This window comes from Jaculus jaculus, chromosome 17 (genome assembly GCF_020740685.1).
Source record: "Jaculus jaculus isolate mJacJac1 chromosome 17, mJacJac1.mat.Y.cur, whole genome shotgun sequence".
Classification (NCBI taxonomy): domain Eukaryota; kingdom Metazoa; phylum Chordata; class Mammalia; order Rodentia; family Dipodidae; genus Jaculus; species Jaculus jaculus.
The window spans coordinates 20,306,150-20,325,298 of record NC_059118.1 but is presented as its reverse complement, the minus strand read 5'-3'; the positions used below and the strand labels follow the sequence as shown (position 1 = coordinate 20,325,298).

The following is a 19,149-nucleotide window of genomic DNA, read 5'->3' as shown; positions in this document are numbered from 1 at the left end:
CCTCACCACAGTGCCTGGCACGTAGTAGGAGCTCAATTTCCATTTGTTGAATGAACCCGATGAAAGAAATGAATGGGGGTGCCCGGGCGTGCGTGCGTGCGTGGCGCACGCCTTTAATCCCAACCCTTGGGAGACAGAGGTAGGAGGATCGCCATGAGTTCGAGGCCACCCTGAGACGACATAGTGAATTCCAGGTCAGCCTGAGCGAAAAGTGAGACCCTACCTCCAAAAGAGAGAGAGAAGAAAAAGAAATGAATGAGGTTAAACAGGCAGGGAGGAGGGGAGACTGGCTGGGTGTCACCGCCACTCCCTTGCACCCCTCCCAAGACCCAGTCCTGAAGAAACCCCGCTCTTGTAAATGTGGGCTAGGATGGTAGGCACAGGATGCCCTCCATGGCATCTTTCCGATATATAGGGTACCGAGGAGCTGGGAGCTCAGCCGAAGAAGGGTGAGCCCCTTCTCCCCCCCCCCCCCCCGCCATAGGTCGTAGCTCAGTGCTGAGCTGAGCGAGGTGACCGAAGAGGGGAGGAAGGGGGGGCTGGTCCCGGCGGTCGCCCCGTGCACGCGTCCAGACAGCGCTGGGGCTCAGCCCGTGGGGAGGGGCCGCGGGAGGCGCGGTGCCTTTAAGCCCGAGCGCCGGCCTCGCGGCCCCGCCCCGCCGAGGACGCCCGGGCGCGCGGCCGCCGGAGCCGCTGGTTTAATTGGGGCTGTCAGGCCGCGGCGCGCGCGCGGAGGGGCCGGCCGGCCGGGCGGGCGGGACTGAGGCCGGGGAGGCTGGGAAGGGAGGCCCGGGGCGGCCGGTGAGCAGCTCGGCGGGAGGCGGGCACCCGGAGACACGGCTGGGGGCCCGCGCGGCCGGGGTGCCGTCCCAGGGCAGGGCTGCCCGGCCCCCCGGCCCACCGCCCTCCCCCTCTCCCCTCCTCCGGGTCGCCCGCGCTCCCCATATGAAAACCCAGCTCCGCGGCCCCCCAGCGCGGATGCACATGTCGGCTTCGGGGACGGCTGCGGCTGGGGGCACCCGGGCGGCGGGATCGGAGCCCGGTGCGGGGTCAGGATCGGGCGTGGGTACCGGAACGGGAACGACGACGGGAGCCGGAGCCATGCCGTGCAAGAGCGCCGAGTGGCTGCAGGAGGAGCTGGAGGCGCGCGGCGGCGCGTCCCTGCTGCTGCTCGATTGCCGGCCGCACGAGCTCTTCGAGTCGTCGCACATCGAGACGGCCATCAACCTGGCCATCCCGGGCCTCATGCTGCGCCGCCTGCGCAAGGGCAACCTGCCCATCCGCTCCATCATCCCCAACCACGCCGACAAGGAGCGCTTCGCCACGCGCTGCAAGGCGGCCACCGTGCTGCTCTACGATGAGGCCACGGCCGAGTGGCAGCCGGAGCCCGGTGCCCCTGCCTCGGTACTCGGCCTGCTCCTGCAGAAGCTACGCGACGACGGCTGCCAGGCCTACTACCTCCAAGGTGAGAGCAAAACCTAGATAGAATCCCACCCCCCCACCACCACGCACACACACGCACACCCCCATACGGGATCGGGGCTCCCACCACCGACCCCCGACGCCCTAGTTGCTCGTACACTGTTGCTGCATCTCCCTCTCCACCCGCTCGGCCAGGCCAGGCGCCACGTCGCCCCCTGGCCCGAATCCGCCCTGCCGAGAGCCATACACCAAGGTGTAGGTTTAACGGGCGATTCTAGGGAGTCGAGCAAACTTTTCCCTGCCTGGAGTTTTCTTTATCCGCGTCTTCCCCCCTCACCCCCCAACACACACACACACACACTTGATGGGGCGCACAGGCTTCCTTTTGAGCTTTAGGGAGGGAGGGAGACACTGCCTTCTGGAAGCCTGAAACAAGGGACAAGGCACGGAGCTATCCTAGAATCCGTGTCCCTGGGAGGCCAGGGTCAAGGAGGGCACCTTTCATAATGCGATCCAACCTCCTGTGCTTAGGGACCTTTTCTGTTGGTGTTCCCGGGGATCCCAAGGCTGGCCCCTACCATCCCGGAATGCCGCCTCTTGAAGGCAGTTGGATAGGATGTGGGCAGTGTCTGCTGCCCTGGCCCAGGCTGGGGGAAGGGGGGCAGACAGGTCCTCCGTCTGCTGCCCCTGAGCTTCTGGAAGGGAGGGAGGCATGGGGGGGGGGCTAAGTGGCTGCAGCCGGTGTTTCCAATTAACATTCCAAAATGGCCTCTCACTGGCAGCGGGGCGGGAGGGGAGGGGAGGGGAGGCGAGGGGAGGCCTGCGGCACCCTCGGGCGCAGGGCCCATGCCTAGCTGCAAAGATGTCCCTATCTCTTCTGCCCTTGTATAACGCCCGTGGCCCTGCTCCTTTGTGGGTCTGATGCAGTGGGAGGGCGGAGGAGAGGGGCCCATATGTTTGGGGGAGAGAAAAGTGGAGCTGGTACCCGCTTCATGGGAAGGGTCTCTGTTGAGGAAAGAACCGAGGGTACCTGCACACCACCCTCCCCAAGTGTGTTTGCCAAGGCCCAGATGTGGTAGCTCTGGCTCCTGTGTCATCTGGAAGAGGGTTTGCGGACACACAGGTGCTGACCTGAGATGGGCTTTATGCGCTTTCCTTTAACCCTTAGCTGCTAACTGAGCACTCGTGGCTGCCAGGTGGGCATGGGAGCTGTGGGAGAGGAGTGAGCCCAGGGCTGTCCTCAAGTGCCCTATAGCAAACCGTGTGATCGGTGGCCCTGAGGAGTCATAGGGAAGGGCTCAGAGCCTAAGACGCAGTGTCCTCATCTGTGGGGCGGTCATGGCTTAGATGTCAAGAGCACGTGAGAAGGGTCCACACGCAGCATGCCTGACCTGGCCCGCATGGACACACAGCATTGGATGTGGGGAGCCCTGGCCGTCAATGGTGCTTTTGGTCTCACCATGCTCGTGTCTCATCCTGGCCACAGGTGGTTTCAACAAGTTCCAGACGGAATACTCGGAGCATTGTGAGACCAACGTGGACAGCTCCTCATCACCTAGCGGCTCACCGCCCACCTCCGTGCTGGGCTTGGGGGGCCTGCGCATCAGCTCCGACTGCTCCGATGGCGAGTCAGACCGCGAGCTGCCCAGCAGTGCCACCGAGTCAGATGGCAGCCCTGTGCCATCTAGCCAGCCAGCCTTCCCGGTCCAGATCCTGCCCTACCTCTACCTCGGCTGCGCCAAGGACTCCACCAACCTGGATGTGCTCGGCAAGTACGGCATCAAATATATCCTCAACGTCACACCCAACCTGCCCAACGCCTTCGAGCACGGCGGGGAGTTCACCTATAAACAGATTCCCATCTCTGACCACTGGAGCCAGAACCTCTCCCAGTTCTTCCCGGAGGCCATTAGCTTCATAGGTAGGTGCCTCTGCGCGCCGGGCAGAGTGGGTGGGTGGGCGCGGCAAGGTGTGTGTGAGGGACGCTGGGTGTAGCCCCTGTCCAACTTGGTATCTGTGGGCCTGTTGAGACCTGCGTGTGCTCTGCATGTGCTGGCGTGTGCCCGTGGGTGTACCCATGCCCGCTGTGACTCACTGAGTCCCTCGGGCCCCTTCTACCTGTCAGGGCCTGAGCAGTTTCCTGAGTCGCGGGGTCTGTCTGTCTCTCTCTCTCTCTCTCTCTCTCTCTCTCTCTGTGCTGCCAAAACCTGTGTTTTTCTGGCTTTGCTGCCGTTTGGGGGCTCAGCAAGCTGAAGCTTCACAGGCTCCCAGACTCCCACGGGCCTCGCTTGTTCTGCATCACGCCTCGGCACGTGTCTCTCCAGGATGGTGCTATCATGATGCCCCATTGGACTTTACTGTAGACCTGAGACTCCTGGAAGGTAGCCAGACTAACTCCAATCTGCAGCTAGCTAGCCTCTTGGGGACCCAGCCACTCACAGCTGCCTGTGGGGCTGGCTTAGACTGCAGGGGATGTGCAAAAGTGGAAGCAGCCGGAGGAAGGCCTTCCTGGCCTCAGCTGACTCGGGCTCCCCCTCCCGTCCCCCCTCTCTGCCTCCCCCCTCCCTCCCCTTCCTCCTTGGCCAGCTGGGCTGGAGGTCATCTCCCCTGGCCTCAGATCTCATCCAGGCTGCCAGGAAGGGACACACAGGCTTGAGATAAACATAAACCCTGTATCCTCTGAGCCTGGTACCATGCCTCAGTGTTTCTGCCCAACTTCCCAATGGCAGGGTGGGGGCAACCTGGGCAGCCGTAGATTGATGGCAACTCTGTCCAGCGGAGGGCGTGTGGTGTCAGCTGGGTTGGGCTAGCTTTAATAACAGGAAGTGGGAGGCTCCCCCCCCCCATCCGCTTACTGGGAACCAAAACTAGGTGCCTGGCCGGGAGGAAGGAAGGAAGCTGAGGCCTAGGGGAGGGGCAGGCACTAGGGCTGCCTGGAACCTCCAGCCTTGCCCCAAGGGAGAAAGCTAAGAGGGCTGGGTGGGCTGCCTCCACATTTCAGCTCTCCCCCAGAAGCGTGGAAGGGGCAGAGAGAGAGACCCCTGGTTAGAATGCTTTTGTCCTTGAAAGCTTCCATCGTGCCTGGTGGGGAGCAAGGACAGAACAGGATGCAGAAGAAGGTGGAAGGGAAGATTTTTCTTTTTTTTCTTCTTTGACAAATGAAGGAATCCAGGCCCCAGCATCCCATACAACTCGGGGTGACAAAATGGAGCCACCCTTTAAAAGGGCTCAAAGTAAAGCCCGTGGGAAAAGTTTCAGTGTGGGTCACCTGGGAGTGGACTTGGGCCCAGTCCTTCCCCACACAGTGTGGTGTGTCACGCCAGACCCTTTTTCCTTCCCACTTCCCCTGCCCCGACTCTCAAGATCAGAGGACCACATGGCTTCCTACAGAGCCACGTCTATGTCTCTTCCGCTGCCTGTCCTGTCGCTGGTGCCAGGGCCTAGAGTAAGCGCCTTCTGTTTGGCTGAGTCCCCTCAGATGAGCGGAGACGGGGAAGGGGTTCTCCATGAGGCCAGAGGTGGTGAGGAACAAGTGGCAAACCTGCGTGTCATCTTGCAGAAGAGCATGGATTGAGTTACCAGCTGTGTGCTGGGCTCCCAATAGGTTTGGAGTGGGGAGGTAGTAGGGATTTTGAGGTCCTTGGGACTTCCTCCCGTTTGTCTGTGTCCCTGACACAGAAGGGCAGCGGCAGCCACAAGGCCTGGGGGAAGCGAGATCCCAGCACTGTTTGACCAAGTGTGTGTGAAGCCCCTGCTTTGTGCCGCGGCAATCACAGATCCGGGTGCAGAGGCCTGGAGGCCTGTGGCGGGAGAGGTGGTCCTCACCCCTGCGTCTTTAGGAGCTGGCGCTAAGGTCTTTGGGGCCTGGCTTCCTACTTCCTCCCGCAGGAGTCTGCCTAGGCCTGCTTCCCGGGGAGCTCTAGACATCCTTGTGGGAGCTGTAGCAAGGGTATAAGCGCAGGCCATCCCTGGGTCACAGCCTGGTGACAGTGATGAGTTGGGAGCCTCTGTGGCCCTGGGCTTGTCACTTTGCCTCTGCATCTGTTTCCACGTTGACACAGTGGGCTTCCCGGCCATGGTGCCACCCGAGAGTTTGTGGTTAACACCCTCTCAGCACCACCGTTGCTACCATGGGACAAGCAGTTGATCCCAGGGGTGACAGTAGCTCGTGTTTGCTGAACCCCTCCTTGCCTCAGCTCCCAAGAGGAAGGGTAAAAAGAGGACGTTGGAGCCGGGCGTGGTGGCGCACTCCTTTAATCCCAGCACTTGGGAGGCAGAGGTAGGAGGGTCGCCGTGAGTTCGAGGCCACCCTGAGACTACATAGTGAATTCTAGGTCAGCCTGAGCTAGAGTGAGACCCTACCTCCAAAAAAAGAAAAAGAAAAAGACGCTGGGGTTTAGGGTAGGCAAGGGCTTGGAGTTGAAGCATGTCACAGCCCTGTCCCCTGCCTCATGTTGCCACCCATCTGCATTGGGCTTGACCAGGTCCCTCAGGTATCAGACAGTGCCAGCCAGCCAGCCACCAGACTGCTCTCTGTGCCCATCCCGTCTGCTATGATCCCTGTGCCCGCTCGTTTGGGAAGCTTCTTGGTGTTCGCCCCACCCTGATGTGTGCCCCACTATGTTTCAGATGAAGCCCGTTCCAAGCAGTGTGGCGTCCTGGTGCACTGCCTGGCAGGCATCAGCCGCTCGGTGACAGTCACCGTGGCCTACCTGATGCAGAAGATGAACCTGTCCCTCAACGACGCCTACGACTTTGTCAAGAGGAAAAAGTCCAACATCTCACCCAACTTCAACTTCATGGGACAGCTGCTGGACTTTGAGCGGACGCTGGGGCTAAGCAGTCCATGCGACAACCACGCCCCCAGTGAGCAGCTCTACTTCTCCACGCCCACCAACCACAACCTGTTCCCACTCAACACGCTTGAGTCCACGTGAGGCTGAGGAATGCATGGATGCGTGCAGCATTGGAGGGGATCCTTCCAGCCTTCCGCAGGACCTGGCAGAGGCCCCAAGCCTGCTACCCCTGGCCTGAGGAAGCCACAGAAGTCACCTGTGACCAGAGGTCCAGGCCAAATTCCCTGGCCAGTCTGTGGGACTGAGCTTTACGGGCAAGGCCACTAAAAGCAGGACCTGGTGGAGAGGCCTCAGCCTTCAGACACTTGGTTTGGGGCCCCGCAGGGCCTCGTCTTTGGCACCAGGACATGCCATTCAGCTGATGGCCCGGCCATTCTGGCTTTTTTAAAAGACCTATCCATGGACCTGAGTTTACTTTTTACTTTTGCCAGGTAAATCCAAGCTCCCCAGAGCACGGGGAGTGTTCAAACTCTTCTGGATTATTTTCTTTCTCTCCTTCTTCCTTTCTTGCTTTCTTTTTTTTTTTTTAACAGAAAGTGTTATTTTCAGGCTACATGCAAACGTGGATCATATAAAACAGTATTTCATCCCTATCTTGATCCTGCAAGAGAGAGTGAGAGATATATTCCCAGTTTTGTTTCTCTTCCTATTTCAAAAAGCAGCCATTGGTGCGTTTTTGTTTTTGTTTCTAATGGAAAAGACAAATCCCGAGTTCTTGACCAAATGCATTTTGCACATGTGTGAAGGTGGCTCCATTTCTCAGGCAGGCCCTTCTTGAAGGGGTGGCTTGCCGCTCCCCAGGTATCAGGACGCCCACCCCAGTCCTGTTGTCTCCTATGTGGCCCAGCCTGACTTAGTGCCACATCTGCGCGGGCCAACTGCTGTAAGCCACGCCTGGTGAGCTGCTCTGGTGGTCTTTGCCCGTCTGGGAGTCCTGCAGGCCTCTCTGAGGCAGAAGGTGGTGACTCTGCCATATCTCGCTAAAGGTGACTGTGGGAGAGTGCCAAGCCCATAGCATTAGCTCTCTGGGTTCAGCCCCCAGGAGGGCCCGGGCCTAGGCCCTTTTATAAGCTTACCTACCACTTCGGTATCCGTCTCTCTCTCTCTGTGTAGCTAGAAATGGGGCCCAGTGGGGGGTGGGGGGGAGCCTAGGTGGTGAGGCCCAGCCCCACCTCGCCAGTTCATTCCCTCACCATGGCTTTGATCTAGCTGCCACTCCCAGTTCCCTGTTCCCGTTGGAAGCCTGCCTGACTCCCATCCTGCCCATGTATCCGCAAGCAACCTGTACCCGTTATTAGGGGCGGGTGAGGCAAGAGCGGGGCAGTGGACAGAGTGAGAGATCTGTCTGCCAATCCCCCAGTATCCGCAGCACAAAGCTGTGGTTCCGTTAGGCTCGCCCAGTATCATTCCTCTTCTTCAGCCTCAGTTGTCCCCACGCACCACTGGGCCAGGAAGTGGGGAGGGGCGGCCAGGCCAGGATCTCTGATGGAGCCGGCAGTGGGCAGGGGGACAAGGCCAGGGAGACCCCACCCCGCCGCAGCTTACCTCACAGGGGTGGCGTTCAGGGATATTCTTTCAGACAGCAGATTACAGTCTTGCCACAGTCAAGAAATTGACAAAAAGCTTCCATCCTATACCTGGTTTCTCTCTGTTTTGTTTTTTTCCCTCTCTCTCTCTCTCTCTCATTCTTAAAACCCAGAAAGATGTATCAGATTTGTGTAAATGAGGGTATGCCAGAGGGCCAGTTTTGCTTTATGACTTTATGAAGGAAAATTTGTGACCCTACATTATATATATATATATATATATGTGTGTGTGTGTATATATATATATATATATATATATATATATATATATGCATACATACATATATATATGCACACACACACATACACACACATACATATATATACATATATATATATATATATGTCCCAAGCTAGCAATGGGACTTTGTTTATATTGCAAATAAATATTATTTTTTCTTTAAATGGAGCCACGGTGTTCTGTAAGGACCTGGGAGGGAGAGGTGAGAGCGCTGTGGTTTCTGTGACGCATGGGTCTCGTCTTGCTCAGAACCTACCAGGTGCTTTGTTAAGACAACAGAAATACCCACAAAATGGGATGGCACAGCCAAGGCTCCTGGATGAAGCCTTGCTTGCCAATCTCTCTAAAGTGGGCCAAAGTTCACAGGGATACCAAGGTTTTTTGTGTGTGTTTGGCATGGCAAACACATGCTTATCTGGTCAGGGTGTGGGCACACAGGGGGCCATCTGGCAATAAGCAGGCTCAGGCCACCACCCAGGCTCCCACAGGCGGGTTGCAGTTGGGAGTAGCAAAGGGGTCCCAAGGGAGTGAGGCCCTCCGTGGGTGGCAGCCCCCTGTTGCAGATAGGACTGGAGCTCCAGGATAAAGTGTTTCCTTTACTTTTGGCCATACCAGATGGAGTCCAGGAAAGCACTCGAGAGACCTGGTTGCTGATTCAGGTCCCCCCCCCCCCACCTTCCCATGCCTTGGGCCTGTCTCCTTCAGTGAATGGCGTGCTCACCCTAGGTATGGAGGGGACAGCATCCTCACCCCACTTGGGACTAACCCCTCAGGTCACCCCAACTCTGACCTTGTACCAAGGCTACACTTGCGTCACGTAGGACCAGAGTGGCCACCACCCTCACAGCTTAGCCTGTGACCAGGGACAGAGGACAGGTTCTGCTGCCCATGGGATGGACCACCAGCCTTCCCACATAGCACTTGGGTTTTCAGGGTGAGGGAACACTGCTACCCTGAAGAGTGGGCGCCAGGAGAGCGAAGTTCTTGCCAAGAGCCAAGTGTCGGTTTTGGGCTGTCAGGCTCCCTCGGGGCTCTGGGCCCTCTGTGCCAGGGGCAGGCAAGAGTGGGGGCCTGAGCCGGCAGACTGTGCCTTTGTTCCCTCTAGCTGCCCTTGCCCCGGGGCTGGGAAAGCCTGCGGGTGCCGGGCTGGGGGCTGGGCCCTTGACAGGCAGAGTAAGTGCCTGGCAGTGCCAGCGTGCCCAAGTACAGGACGACAAGGGTGGAAGCTGCAGTCACTTCCCGAGCTGACTCCTCAGCCTGAGGACTCGGGACTCGGCAGTGTGAGAAAAGGGTTGACCCTATCCCTTCCCCATCCTGCCGTCTTAGGCCACGCATCCTCTCCAATCTTCAGCTATAGGAATTCCTATGTCAACAGTATACCTAGGGCTCCCTGCTAGGAAACAGAAGGCCAGCTGGTAACTGGGTAGCTGGAGCCCTGGCTTCATGCCTTGGGCTAGGCTATACAGCCCTGCATCCCAGACTGCCACTTTGTGAGCCCTCACCCGAGCTCCTGGTAGCCTGCCTTGTCCCGCCGTACCTGCGGCCGTGCGTCTCATGTTCCAGCCCCTCCTTGGCTTCCCTGAACTTTGATGGATGTTTCTTGTCTCTGCCCTAAATCCTGTCACTCTTTTTTTTTTCTTTTTAGTTTTTTTTTTTAACTTTTTTATTTACTTATTTGAGAGAGAGAAAAAAAGAGGGAAAGAAAGAAAGAAAAAAGCAGAGACAGTGAGAGAGAGACTGGGCACGCCAGGGCCTCCAGCCACTGCAAACGAACTCCAGATGCATGTGCCCCCTTGTGCTTCTGGCTTACGTGTATCCTGGGGAGTTGAACCGAGGTCCTTTGGTTCTGCAGGCAAAAGCCTTAAGCACTAGCCATCTCTCCAGCTCAGGATTTTTTGAGATTTACTTATTAGGGACAGAGAGGGAATGGACGCACCAGGGCCTCCAGCCACTGCAAAGCAACTCTAGACACATGTGCCACCTTGTGCATCTGGCTTATGTGGGACCTGGAGAATGGAACCTGGGTCCTTAGGCTTTGCAGGCATGCACCTTAACCACTAAGACATCTCCCCAGCCCTCTTTTGAAGTTTGTTTGTTTGTTTTTTTTTTTTGAGGTTGGGTCTCACTCTAGCCCAGGCTGACTTCAAATTCATTATGTGATTGCAGGCTGGCCTCAAACTCTTAACAATCTTTTACCTCTTGTCTCCCAGATGCTGGGATTAAAGGTGTGTGCCTCCACACCTGGCCCCTGTCACTCTTTTTTTCTTGACCCTCTCTGCCCCCGAGTCCCTTTTGATGCCTTCCCCTCAGCCTTGGCCCCAAGAACCCATCCACTTCTCTGCCACTTAGCATTCTCAGAGGAGCAGTATTCAAGCCACTTAGTCACTGGCACATTCACGCACCAGCCATTTCCTGTGCCGGCTGGGCAGACCTGGGAGCGAGAACGTGCCCGAGGGAAAGCTCTGTGATGTCAGTCTGGCTGGCAAGATAATGGGGCCCTCAACTCGTCCTCTGATAAATGAATCAGATTGTAATAGCAAGAGTGACTAAGGCTGGCCACCAAGAAAAACTTGGACACTGGGGGGGGGGGGGAGTTAGGTCACCTTGAAAGGGGTGTAAGAAGTGCATCACATAAGAGATGAAGAATTTTTCCAGAATGATCTTGCTGTGAGCCGGGATTGGGGGGAGACAGTCCTCAGGAGACAGGCCATCCCCATCTGTCTCCACTAAAGGTCCACCCCCCAGATCAACACTCAAAGCCAGGTGTGGTGGTGCATGCCTTTAATCCCAGCATTTGGGGGGAGGTCACCCTGAGACTACATAGTAAATTCCAGGTCAGCCGGGCTAGAGCAAGACCCTACCTCAAAAAATAAATAAAAATAAAACAGAACAACAGCAAAGACAAAACACTCATGCTTCCTAAATAAGGGTAGGGTAGACACGGCACATGCTGGAACCTGACTTCTCTCTGCCATTGTCACTGCCCAGCACACTAAGTCACTTGGGTCATCCTGTGTCCGTGTGGTCACGTCAGGGTCATCACCACCCACACCAAGAAGAAGCCACAGGGCTTGTGCTAGACAGGCTTCTCTTAGGCACACACCAGTGTGACCCTCTGGATACCCTGATGTGGGGAGGGTCAGGTCTTGGCCCTGGACGCCTTTCTCCTTGCTTGTTCTAGGACTTTCTCCTCCCAGAAGTTTCCTAGGATTGGTCCACCCCAGTGCCAGAGACCCATCAGACTCAAGAACCCCAGAATCGGGTTGGAAAGATGGCTTAGCGGTTAAGAGCTTGCCTGTGAAGCCTAAGGACCCCGGTTCGAGGCTCGGTTCCCCAGGTCCCACTTTAGCCAGATGCACAAGGGGGCGCACGTGTCTGGAGTTCGTTTGCAGAGGCTGGAAGCCCTGGTGCGCCCATTCTCTCTCTCCCCCTCTATCTGTCTTTCTCTCTGTGTCTGTTGCTCTCAAATAAATAAATAAAAGATTTAAAAAAAAAAGGACCCCAGAATCAAAAAGTAGCCCCACAGAGGGGCAGAGAAGTATCAGAGTGAGTCACCCCCTATTGCCTAAGACTTTTCTCGGCGCCTTGTCCTGTGCCATCAGGCTGGAAGTGTTCTCCCTCAGGCCCTGTGAGGGGCCAGACACACTCATCTGTGTGCGCACGAGGCCTCATTTCTCAGGCTGAACAGGTCCAAGCAGGTCTCAGGGCAATGGAGGAGTGCCCGGCCTCTGACTTCAGTCTCCTCCCCTCCTGTGGGCCCTGGGTGACGTCATCACTTCCCAGCTTCATTACCTCTGCCTAGGTTAGAAGGGCCCCAACAGGTGACACGGGACTCTAGCCTGGGTGGAACTTACCTTGCCCAGGCAACAATCCCCCCTCCCCAGGGTTGCCTTTTACATGCTTGCAGGGACACCAGCTATTGTGAAGCTTTTAGGTCCCTGTGGAGGGGTTTCTGTGTGCCCCTGGGATGGGAGGGGAGGGGGGAGCTGCTGGGAAAGGAACAGCTCCTGGGGGGTGGAGGAGGGTAGGGAGAAACTTCTGAAAGAGGGCGGGAGGCTCCTAAAGGGCTTCAGTTTCCTAAAGAGCTGCCAGGGTCTGAGTGTCATTGTCAGATGCCTTAGTTACTGAATAGAGAGTAGCCACAGGGGCCAGCTTGGGTGGGGGGGAGGTCAGGCGACCATGAGGAGGTTGGGATAACCGCTCAGGATGGGTTTGAAGGGCTGGATCATGTGGCCCAGGAGCAAACAGTGAGAGAAACCATGTCTGCAGGACCAGCAGAACATAGTCCCTGGAGAGGAAGACACCATGGTACAAGCCGAAAGTCCCAGCCTGACTGACTGTGTCCATTGGCTAAATGCCAGCCACCATGGGTCTAAGCCTCAGAAGGCAGCTCTTAGCCGGGGTGTGTGTAACTCTCAGCCCCCACTTACCACACCTGAGGGGGAACTTGTGGGTCCCCCTCACTGCACTCACCCCTGGTGAGCATCCAGAGAGAGACAGGCAGGGTCCCTGAGGTCTGGTCTTGTCTTTTCTTTCTTTCTATTTTGGTTTTTCGAAGCAGGGTCTCACTCTAGCCCAGGCTGACCTAGAATTCACTCTGTGGTCTCAGGGTGGCCTTGAACTCATGGCTATTCTTCCTACCTCTGCCTCCCAGGGTGCTGGGATTAAAGGCGTGTGCCACCATGACCAGCTGCCAAGGTGTTTTTATATACTGGGGGCTCTTCCAGGATAGCACATCCCTGGTGACCCTTCTTAGAACCTCAGGAATGTGAACCAAAGGGATGGTTCATTTAATTGGGACCTCCTCCACCCTGGCAGGTCCTTTCACCCCTCCTTCCATTTCCTTGCTCCTCCTCACATCCCTCCACGCCATCACCTGGTCAGAGGGCACCAAGGTAGCCTTGGTCCCTGTTCATCGTTCCACTGTCTGCCTGCCTGTTCTCTAACCTGGGGACCATTTGAGCATGAACTCCAGCCATTCTCACCAGGTAGGTAGCAAAGGCCGCGGTGGCAGTCCAGTCCCTCCCACAGAGCGGGCCTCCAGTCCAATTAGAGAGTGGTTGGTTTCCCCCATAACAGACATGCCACTATTGCATGCATTGGCTTGTTTGGCCTGGCTAACCAAATTTAAAGCTTGCAGTGTCCACTGTTGAGTATCTCCACTGTTGATTTTTCTCCCATTGAACTGCATGCAGCATAGCTTTTTCTAGCTTTCTGTCAGCTAGTCTACATGGAGGAGGTTTTCAGATCAGCTCCAGCAGGATTTCTCAATGACCTCACAGCCCAAGTATGTGGAGTCTTCAGCAATAGGGTTTCTTTCTCTCTCCCTTTCTTTCTTTTTCGAGGTAGGGTCTCACTGTAGCCCAGGCTGATCTGGAATGTACTATGTAGTCTCGGGTTGGCCCCAAACTCACAGTGATCCTCCTACCTCTGCCTCCCAAGTGAGTGCTGGGATTAAAGGCATGTGCCAGCACTGCCCAGCTCCTCTCTCCTCTTGAAGAGGAACTTGGGAGCTGGGAACAGAACTGGGAGGAGGAATACTGGCTTCAGGATACCTGTCAGGCCCCAGAAGTCCTTTCCTGACCTCTGGAGGCTGCATTTAGCCCTTTCCAGATCACTACATACCCACATGGCCTGATTTCTTCCTTGTCCCTTCCAGGCAGGAGTCTGGGTGTTATTTCTCTACATTTCTTTTGTTTTGTAAATTATTTATTTGTTGGTTTGTTTGTTTGTTTGAGAGAGAAAGAGGCAGATAGAATGGGCATGCCAGGGCCTCCTAGCCACTGCAAATGAACTCCGGGTGCATGTGCCACCTTTACGTGGTACTGAGGAATTGAGCCTGGGTCCTTAGGCTTCACAGGCCTTAACTGCTGAGCCATCTCTCCAGCCCACTACATTTCTGATTCTAGCCCTTGGACCTCATGCTCAGAAGTGGCATTTCTGGATCAATACCTGTGCTTCATTATTGGTTTTTTTGTTTTGTTTTGTTTTTGTTTTTTTTAATATTTATCTCAAAGAGAAAAACACAGAGAAAGAGGCAGATAAATAGCATGGAATGGACACGCCAGGGCCTCCAGCCACTGCGAGCAAACTCCAGATGTGTGCACCCCCTTGTGCATCTGGAATACGGGGTCCGGGGAATCGAACCTGAGTTCTCTGGCTTTGCAGGCAAATGTCTTAACCATTAAGCCATCTCTCCAGTCCCCTGTGCTTCATGTTTGTGGCCGGCTTCAAAAAAGGAAAGAGAGCAAAGCCGTTTGGCTTTCCTACTGGGCTATTTGTAACTGGCTTGCAGACAGGGAGGAGCGGGGGTCGGCTGCGTCCCGCATGCGCCAGAGGCTCAGCAAAGTGACGGGGACTGAGCTGCTCCTTATCCTGGGCTCCTGGCTGGTCTGCGGCTGCTGCTCCTTGGCTGTCCATGCCTGGACGCTGGGCTGCCACGTGGTTTCCTCAGCAGCTTCTTGTGCAGCAAGAGTGATGATGATAATAATAACGGACCCAGCAGGGCTCTCACTGTGCGTCTGGGTGTCCCGCAGGCGTAGCATGATAAACTCATTTAATCTGCCCGGCAGCCCGCAGAGGGAGGGGCCGGGCTAGCCCGGACGGGCAGATGAGACAGAGCAGAGCGGGGAAGCCATGGGTCAGGAACCGGCCACACCGGAGAAGGAGCACTGCTCTGGCTGACTCGGGGAGTTCCTGCTCTCAATGCCCCCAGGCCTGGTAAATTGGGGGGCGAGAGGGCTTTAGCCCTTGGATCCTCTCTCAACCCTGACGCAACCCAAGGTCCCACCTGTGCCAATCTCTGGAAGCACAGCCTGGATTCTTCTCTTGCCTTGCCTCTAGAGATTGCTGGGCCCAGGCAGGAGCGAGGACAGCTGGGAATAGCAAGGGAAGCTTAGGGGGAAGTGATGAGCCAGAGATGTCCTCTGGAGTACGCAGGCTGGAGAGGCGGGAGTACCTCGCTCTAACAGGGGTGGCAGCCTGGGCGGCTTCTCGGAGGAGGTGACATATTCCAGTGGACCTGATCTTGCCCCCAGTCTTCGTGTATGTGACTCCTGTCCCTTCTAAATGGGGGCCACTCCCTACCCTCTTGGAGGGGCGGCCTCTGTATGTATGCTTTTCTTCCCCTGAGCCCAGCTTCAATTCCTCCTTCTCCAGGGAGTCTTCCTGACTCTCATCCTCTAAGTGACAGCCTGGTGCCTCCTCTGGATTCCATGGGACCCTGTGCAGCACCAGTCCTGGACTGGGGCCAGCTGACATTGTCAACCCTCTGGCCATCTGTCTGGAGCACCTGTGGAAAAGTGATCTGACACCCAGAACCGGGCATATTCCCATGGGTGCCTGAGACAGATGGCCAGAGGTGTGGCCTGGGTCCCCAAGAGAATTGTCCTCCCCTATCCCCTCACAAGTCCAGGAGACCTGATCCTTCCTGTCTGGACCTTTAGTGGGGCCTAGGAAATAGGACTGGGCACCCCCAGCTCTCTGCCCACCCTGATCGCTGCCTCACTCGTGGGCCAAGTTCCGGTTAGAGAAGGGTCTGGCTGTTCGTGTTCAAAAAGATCTGCTACTGCCCCTGCTAAGTGGAGGGGTCTGGAGGCCACACTAATTGATTAATTAAACCCTCTCGGTTAATTAGCTGTGTACCTCCAGGGAGAGAAGTCTGAGCAGAGCCAACTCGTGCTTGGGGCTGGGGGAGGGGTTTATGAGCCTGGACCAGGCAGAGCCTAAAGCCTGATACAAGCGGGGGGGGGGGGGGGGGGGGCAGTGGAGCGCTTGGGGTGTGTGTGGGGGGTGGAGGAGTTCTGGGCCACCTGGGGCAGGGAGGAGGGGCCTCTAGCTCTCTATCATCAGCTTAGAACAGCCATTTTCAAGCACTCAAATACTCTAAACCCCAGAAAACAGGATCTGTTAGCCCTGGAGGAAGAGAAAAGCCAGCCAGGAGGGGCAGGGGTCAGTGTTTTGCACGGTTCCCAACGCCTACCCCTGTCCCCCAACTACTGCTGCTCTTGGGGCAGTGGGGGTGCGGGTAGGTAGGGAGGGCCTTGAATGCCAACACAGTGGTGTGAACTTAGGGCATGGAGGGACCGGGACGGGTTTGAAGCTGCAAACAGGTTTGGGGGGTCTTGGGAGGATCTCATGGGTAGCAGCTCACAGTAGGGGCCAAGCAGAGGAGCTTCCGGGATCCGTGGTGGAGAAGGTGTAAGATTCGGGAGTGACGGAGACCACTGTGAGGCAAAGATGGAAGCTTTTATTCGGGGGGCGGTGTGGGGGGAAGCATGAGCTGCCAGGACTGACTCTCAAGAGGAGAGCACAGCCAACTTTGAGATCACAGATAGTGGGCTATATAGGGCTCTTTAGTTGTGGGGGAGGTGGGGAAGGGAAAAGAACTCCTTTGCTCATTACATTAACCATTTCACGTAGCTAGGGTGTGAGACCAGAACAGCGGCCAGGTGGGAGGTGGGGGGGCAGGAAACCTAGACCTGGGGCATCGTTAGGCAAGGCAGGGATAATGGCCGGGCCAGGTTTCTTGAGGAGTGTGGATGACCCACTTCCTGGTGTCTGTCGCCATCCTGCTGTCTTTGGTGACTCCATTTTGGGAAGTCCACCTTGACCTCACAGAATGGACAGCCGTGAGGGCTGGGTGGCAGCAGATGACCTCCTGCTGGGTAGCCCAGGGTTTCCTAGACCCCAAGGCACCAAGGAGCTGGTGAGTGGCGAGGAGATGCCCCCCAGGCCACAGCCTTGTGATGCGATTGCCACCACCCCAAGACAAAGCACCTTTTTTACTCCCCAAGCTCTGGGGTGCCACACGTAGGTAGGCATGGAGGTTCTGAGGTTCACCCATATGTGAAAAGCAGTACCCGATCCCCAATGCTGGGTGAGTGTTCTGTTCCGGATCCGTGGCACCCTGACTGAAGAAGGACACCCAGGTCCAGGCTGGCCCGAGGGGAAGAAATACTGGCCACGGGTTGGAGACAGAGAGCCCCAGGACACCCCAGGCGGGCGGGCGGTCACAGGCAGCAGGCGGGGCCGTAGCCTTGGCACAGAGCCCACCTTGGGTCGGTCCTCCAGTTCCCTGAGTGGCTGCCCAAGTGGGAACAATGACCCTTTCACGTCACACCTCCTCCAGTCACAGCAACTTTGGCGCCGTAGTACAAAGGGGCCGTTTCATCATTGTTGGGCCTGATCAACAGCCCTCCTGCCAGAGCCCTGCTACCCCCCACCCAGCCAGGCCTGGGATGGACCATCTCTGTGTCTGGTCCAGCACATCCATTTCAGAGACCCTCTTGCTTCCTCTGCCTTACCTCCAGCCTGCTTTGAGGACCCCAACCCTCCGTCTCCCCCTGCGTGTGTGAAAAGGGTGGGGACGATGGGCTGTCAGGAGTCATCCAAGTTGGCCACACTGAGGTATGTGTCACCGTCCACCTGTGTCCTCTGTCCCAGCTGGCCCTGACCCCCAAGAGGGAGCGCTGAGGTGGAGTGAGTCAATACAACCCTGGAAGTGGGCCCCTGGTCCAACAGGTGGGTAAAGTACATGAGGCCCGCTGCTCTAAGTTCTTGTCAAACTTCTGCCTAGCCCTCTGTTCCCAGCGCTCTTCCATAACGCGAGCTCATCTAGGCTAGCTTCAGCCCCTGAGGGCCATGGCTGGCTGAGAATCAGAGGGATAAGCTGGAGAGATGGCTTAGTAGTTAAGGCACTTGTCTGCAAAGCCCGAGAATCCAGTTCAATTCCCCAGTACCCACCTAAGCCAGGAACACGAGTTCTGGAATTCGTTTGCAGTGGCTGGAGACTCTGGGGCACCCATTTTCTCTCTCTCTCTCTTTCTCTCAAATGCATAAATATATTAAATATTTTATTTTTTTAAAGGGCTGGGTGTGGTGGTGCACTTGGGAATCCCAGCACTTGGGAGGCAGAGGTAGGAGGGTCACTGTGAGTTCGAGGCCACTCTGAGACTCTATAGTAAATTCCAGGTCAGCCTGGGCTAGAGTGAGACCCTACAGAAAAAGAAGAAAAAGGAGAAGGAAAAGAAGAGGGAGGAAGAAGGAGGAAGAGGAGGAGGGAGAAAAAAAAGAGAGGGATAAGAGGTCCTCCCTTGCCCTTGGTGAAGAGGTCCCTGCCTGGGCATAAAGACAGAAACTTCACCTCTCACCCATTGTGATCAGAGATAGAATCTCACCATCTGGGGCCCAAACCACACCCTGAGAAGCAGAGGTGGTGGCCTCATATAATCTTGGGCCTGAGGACAGCAATGGTATTGATAATTTACCCGGAGATAGGCAGCGCGTCAAGGCAATGGATCTGGGGATCACCACTGGACACACATTCAAACAGCCTATTCTGACGGGACTCCTGCTGCTCTGGACTCAGTCGCCCTTTCTGTACTACAAGGGCACAGGCTGTCCTGATGGGTTGTCCGGAGCCCAAGGCCCTGAGAGGGAACCAAACTGGCAGAGTGGGCTCCTGATGTTGAAAGAGAGGAGCTAGGGGCATGTGCAGTGCATAGACCTCAACACTTTGTAGAAAAGAACCTTGAGGCTCTGAGTTAAAGTGACGATCTAAACCAAGGTGACATCTATACTCTCTAGTGGGAAGGGGCTCAGCAGCTGGGCTGGGAGAGAGCTGGAATGTGAGACTGACTGGTTTCAAGGTGGCCCCTGTGAAGGAGTTAGCAGGTCAATTCAACATACGATTGCCAGGAGACAGCTCCCTGCTGCCTTGAAAACCCTGGTGGCAGTCAGATACCTGGCTGGGGAAAGAAAAGAATTCAAAGAAGCCCACTGCTTTCCCATTTGCTAATGCTTCTCCCCCCACACCCCATCCCTCATCCTTAGACAATAAGTTCACCCCACCCCCACCCCGGCACCGAACGCTAGGGGCCCGCCTTCCATTCCAGAGTCTCGTGAAGTCTCCCTCTAAGATTAAGACTCTCTTCCAGTAAAGTCTAACTCCTCTGTCGCAGATAGTCCCACTTTGTTTTTCTTCTCCTAACGCCCTGGATGCTGGGGCGCAGGCTAGCTTTGGAGGGCAGACAGAACATGTGTG

At 56.3% G+C, this 19,149-nt stretch overlaps 1 protein-coding gene across 1 annotated transcript; it reads left to right on the top strand.

Moving 5' to 3' along the window:
- Window positions 1-904: 904 nt before the first annotated feature.
- Window positions 905-7,002, top strand: Dusp7 (dual specificity phosphatase 7). Its single transcript, XM_004664310.3, has 3 exons — window positions 905-1,465; window positions 2,909-3,343; window positions 6,052-7,002. The coding sequence occupies exons 1-3, from the start codon at window positions 946-948 to the stop codon at window positions 6,357-6,359; spliced, it is 1,263 nt and encodes a 420-aa protein (XP_004664367.1). The 5' UTR covers window positions 905-945; the 3' UTR covers window positions 6,360-7,002.
- The last annotated feature ends 12,147 nt before the right edge of the window (window positions 7,003-19,149 follow it).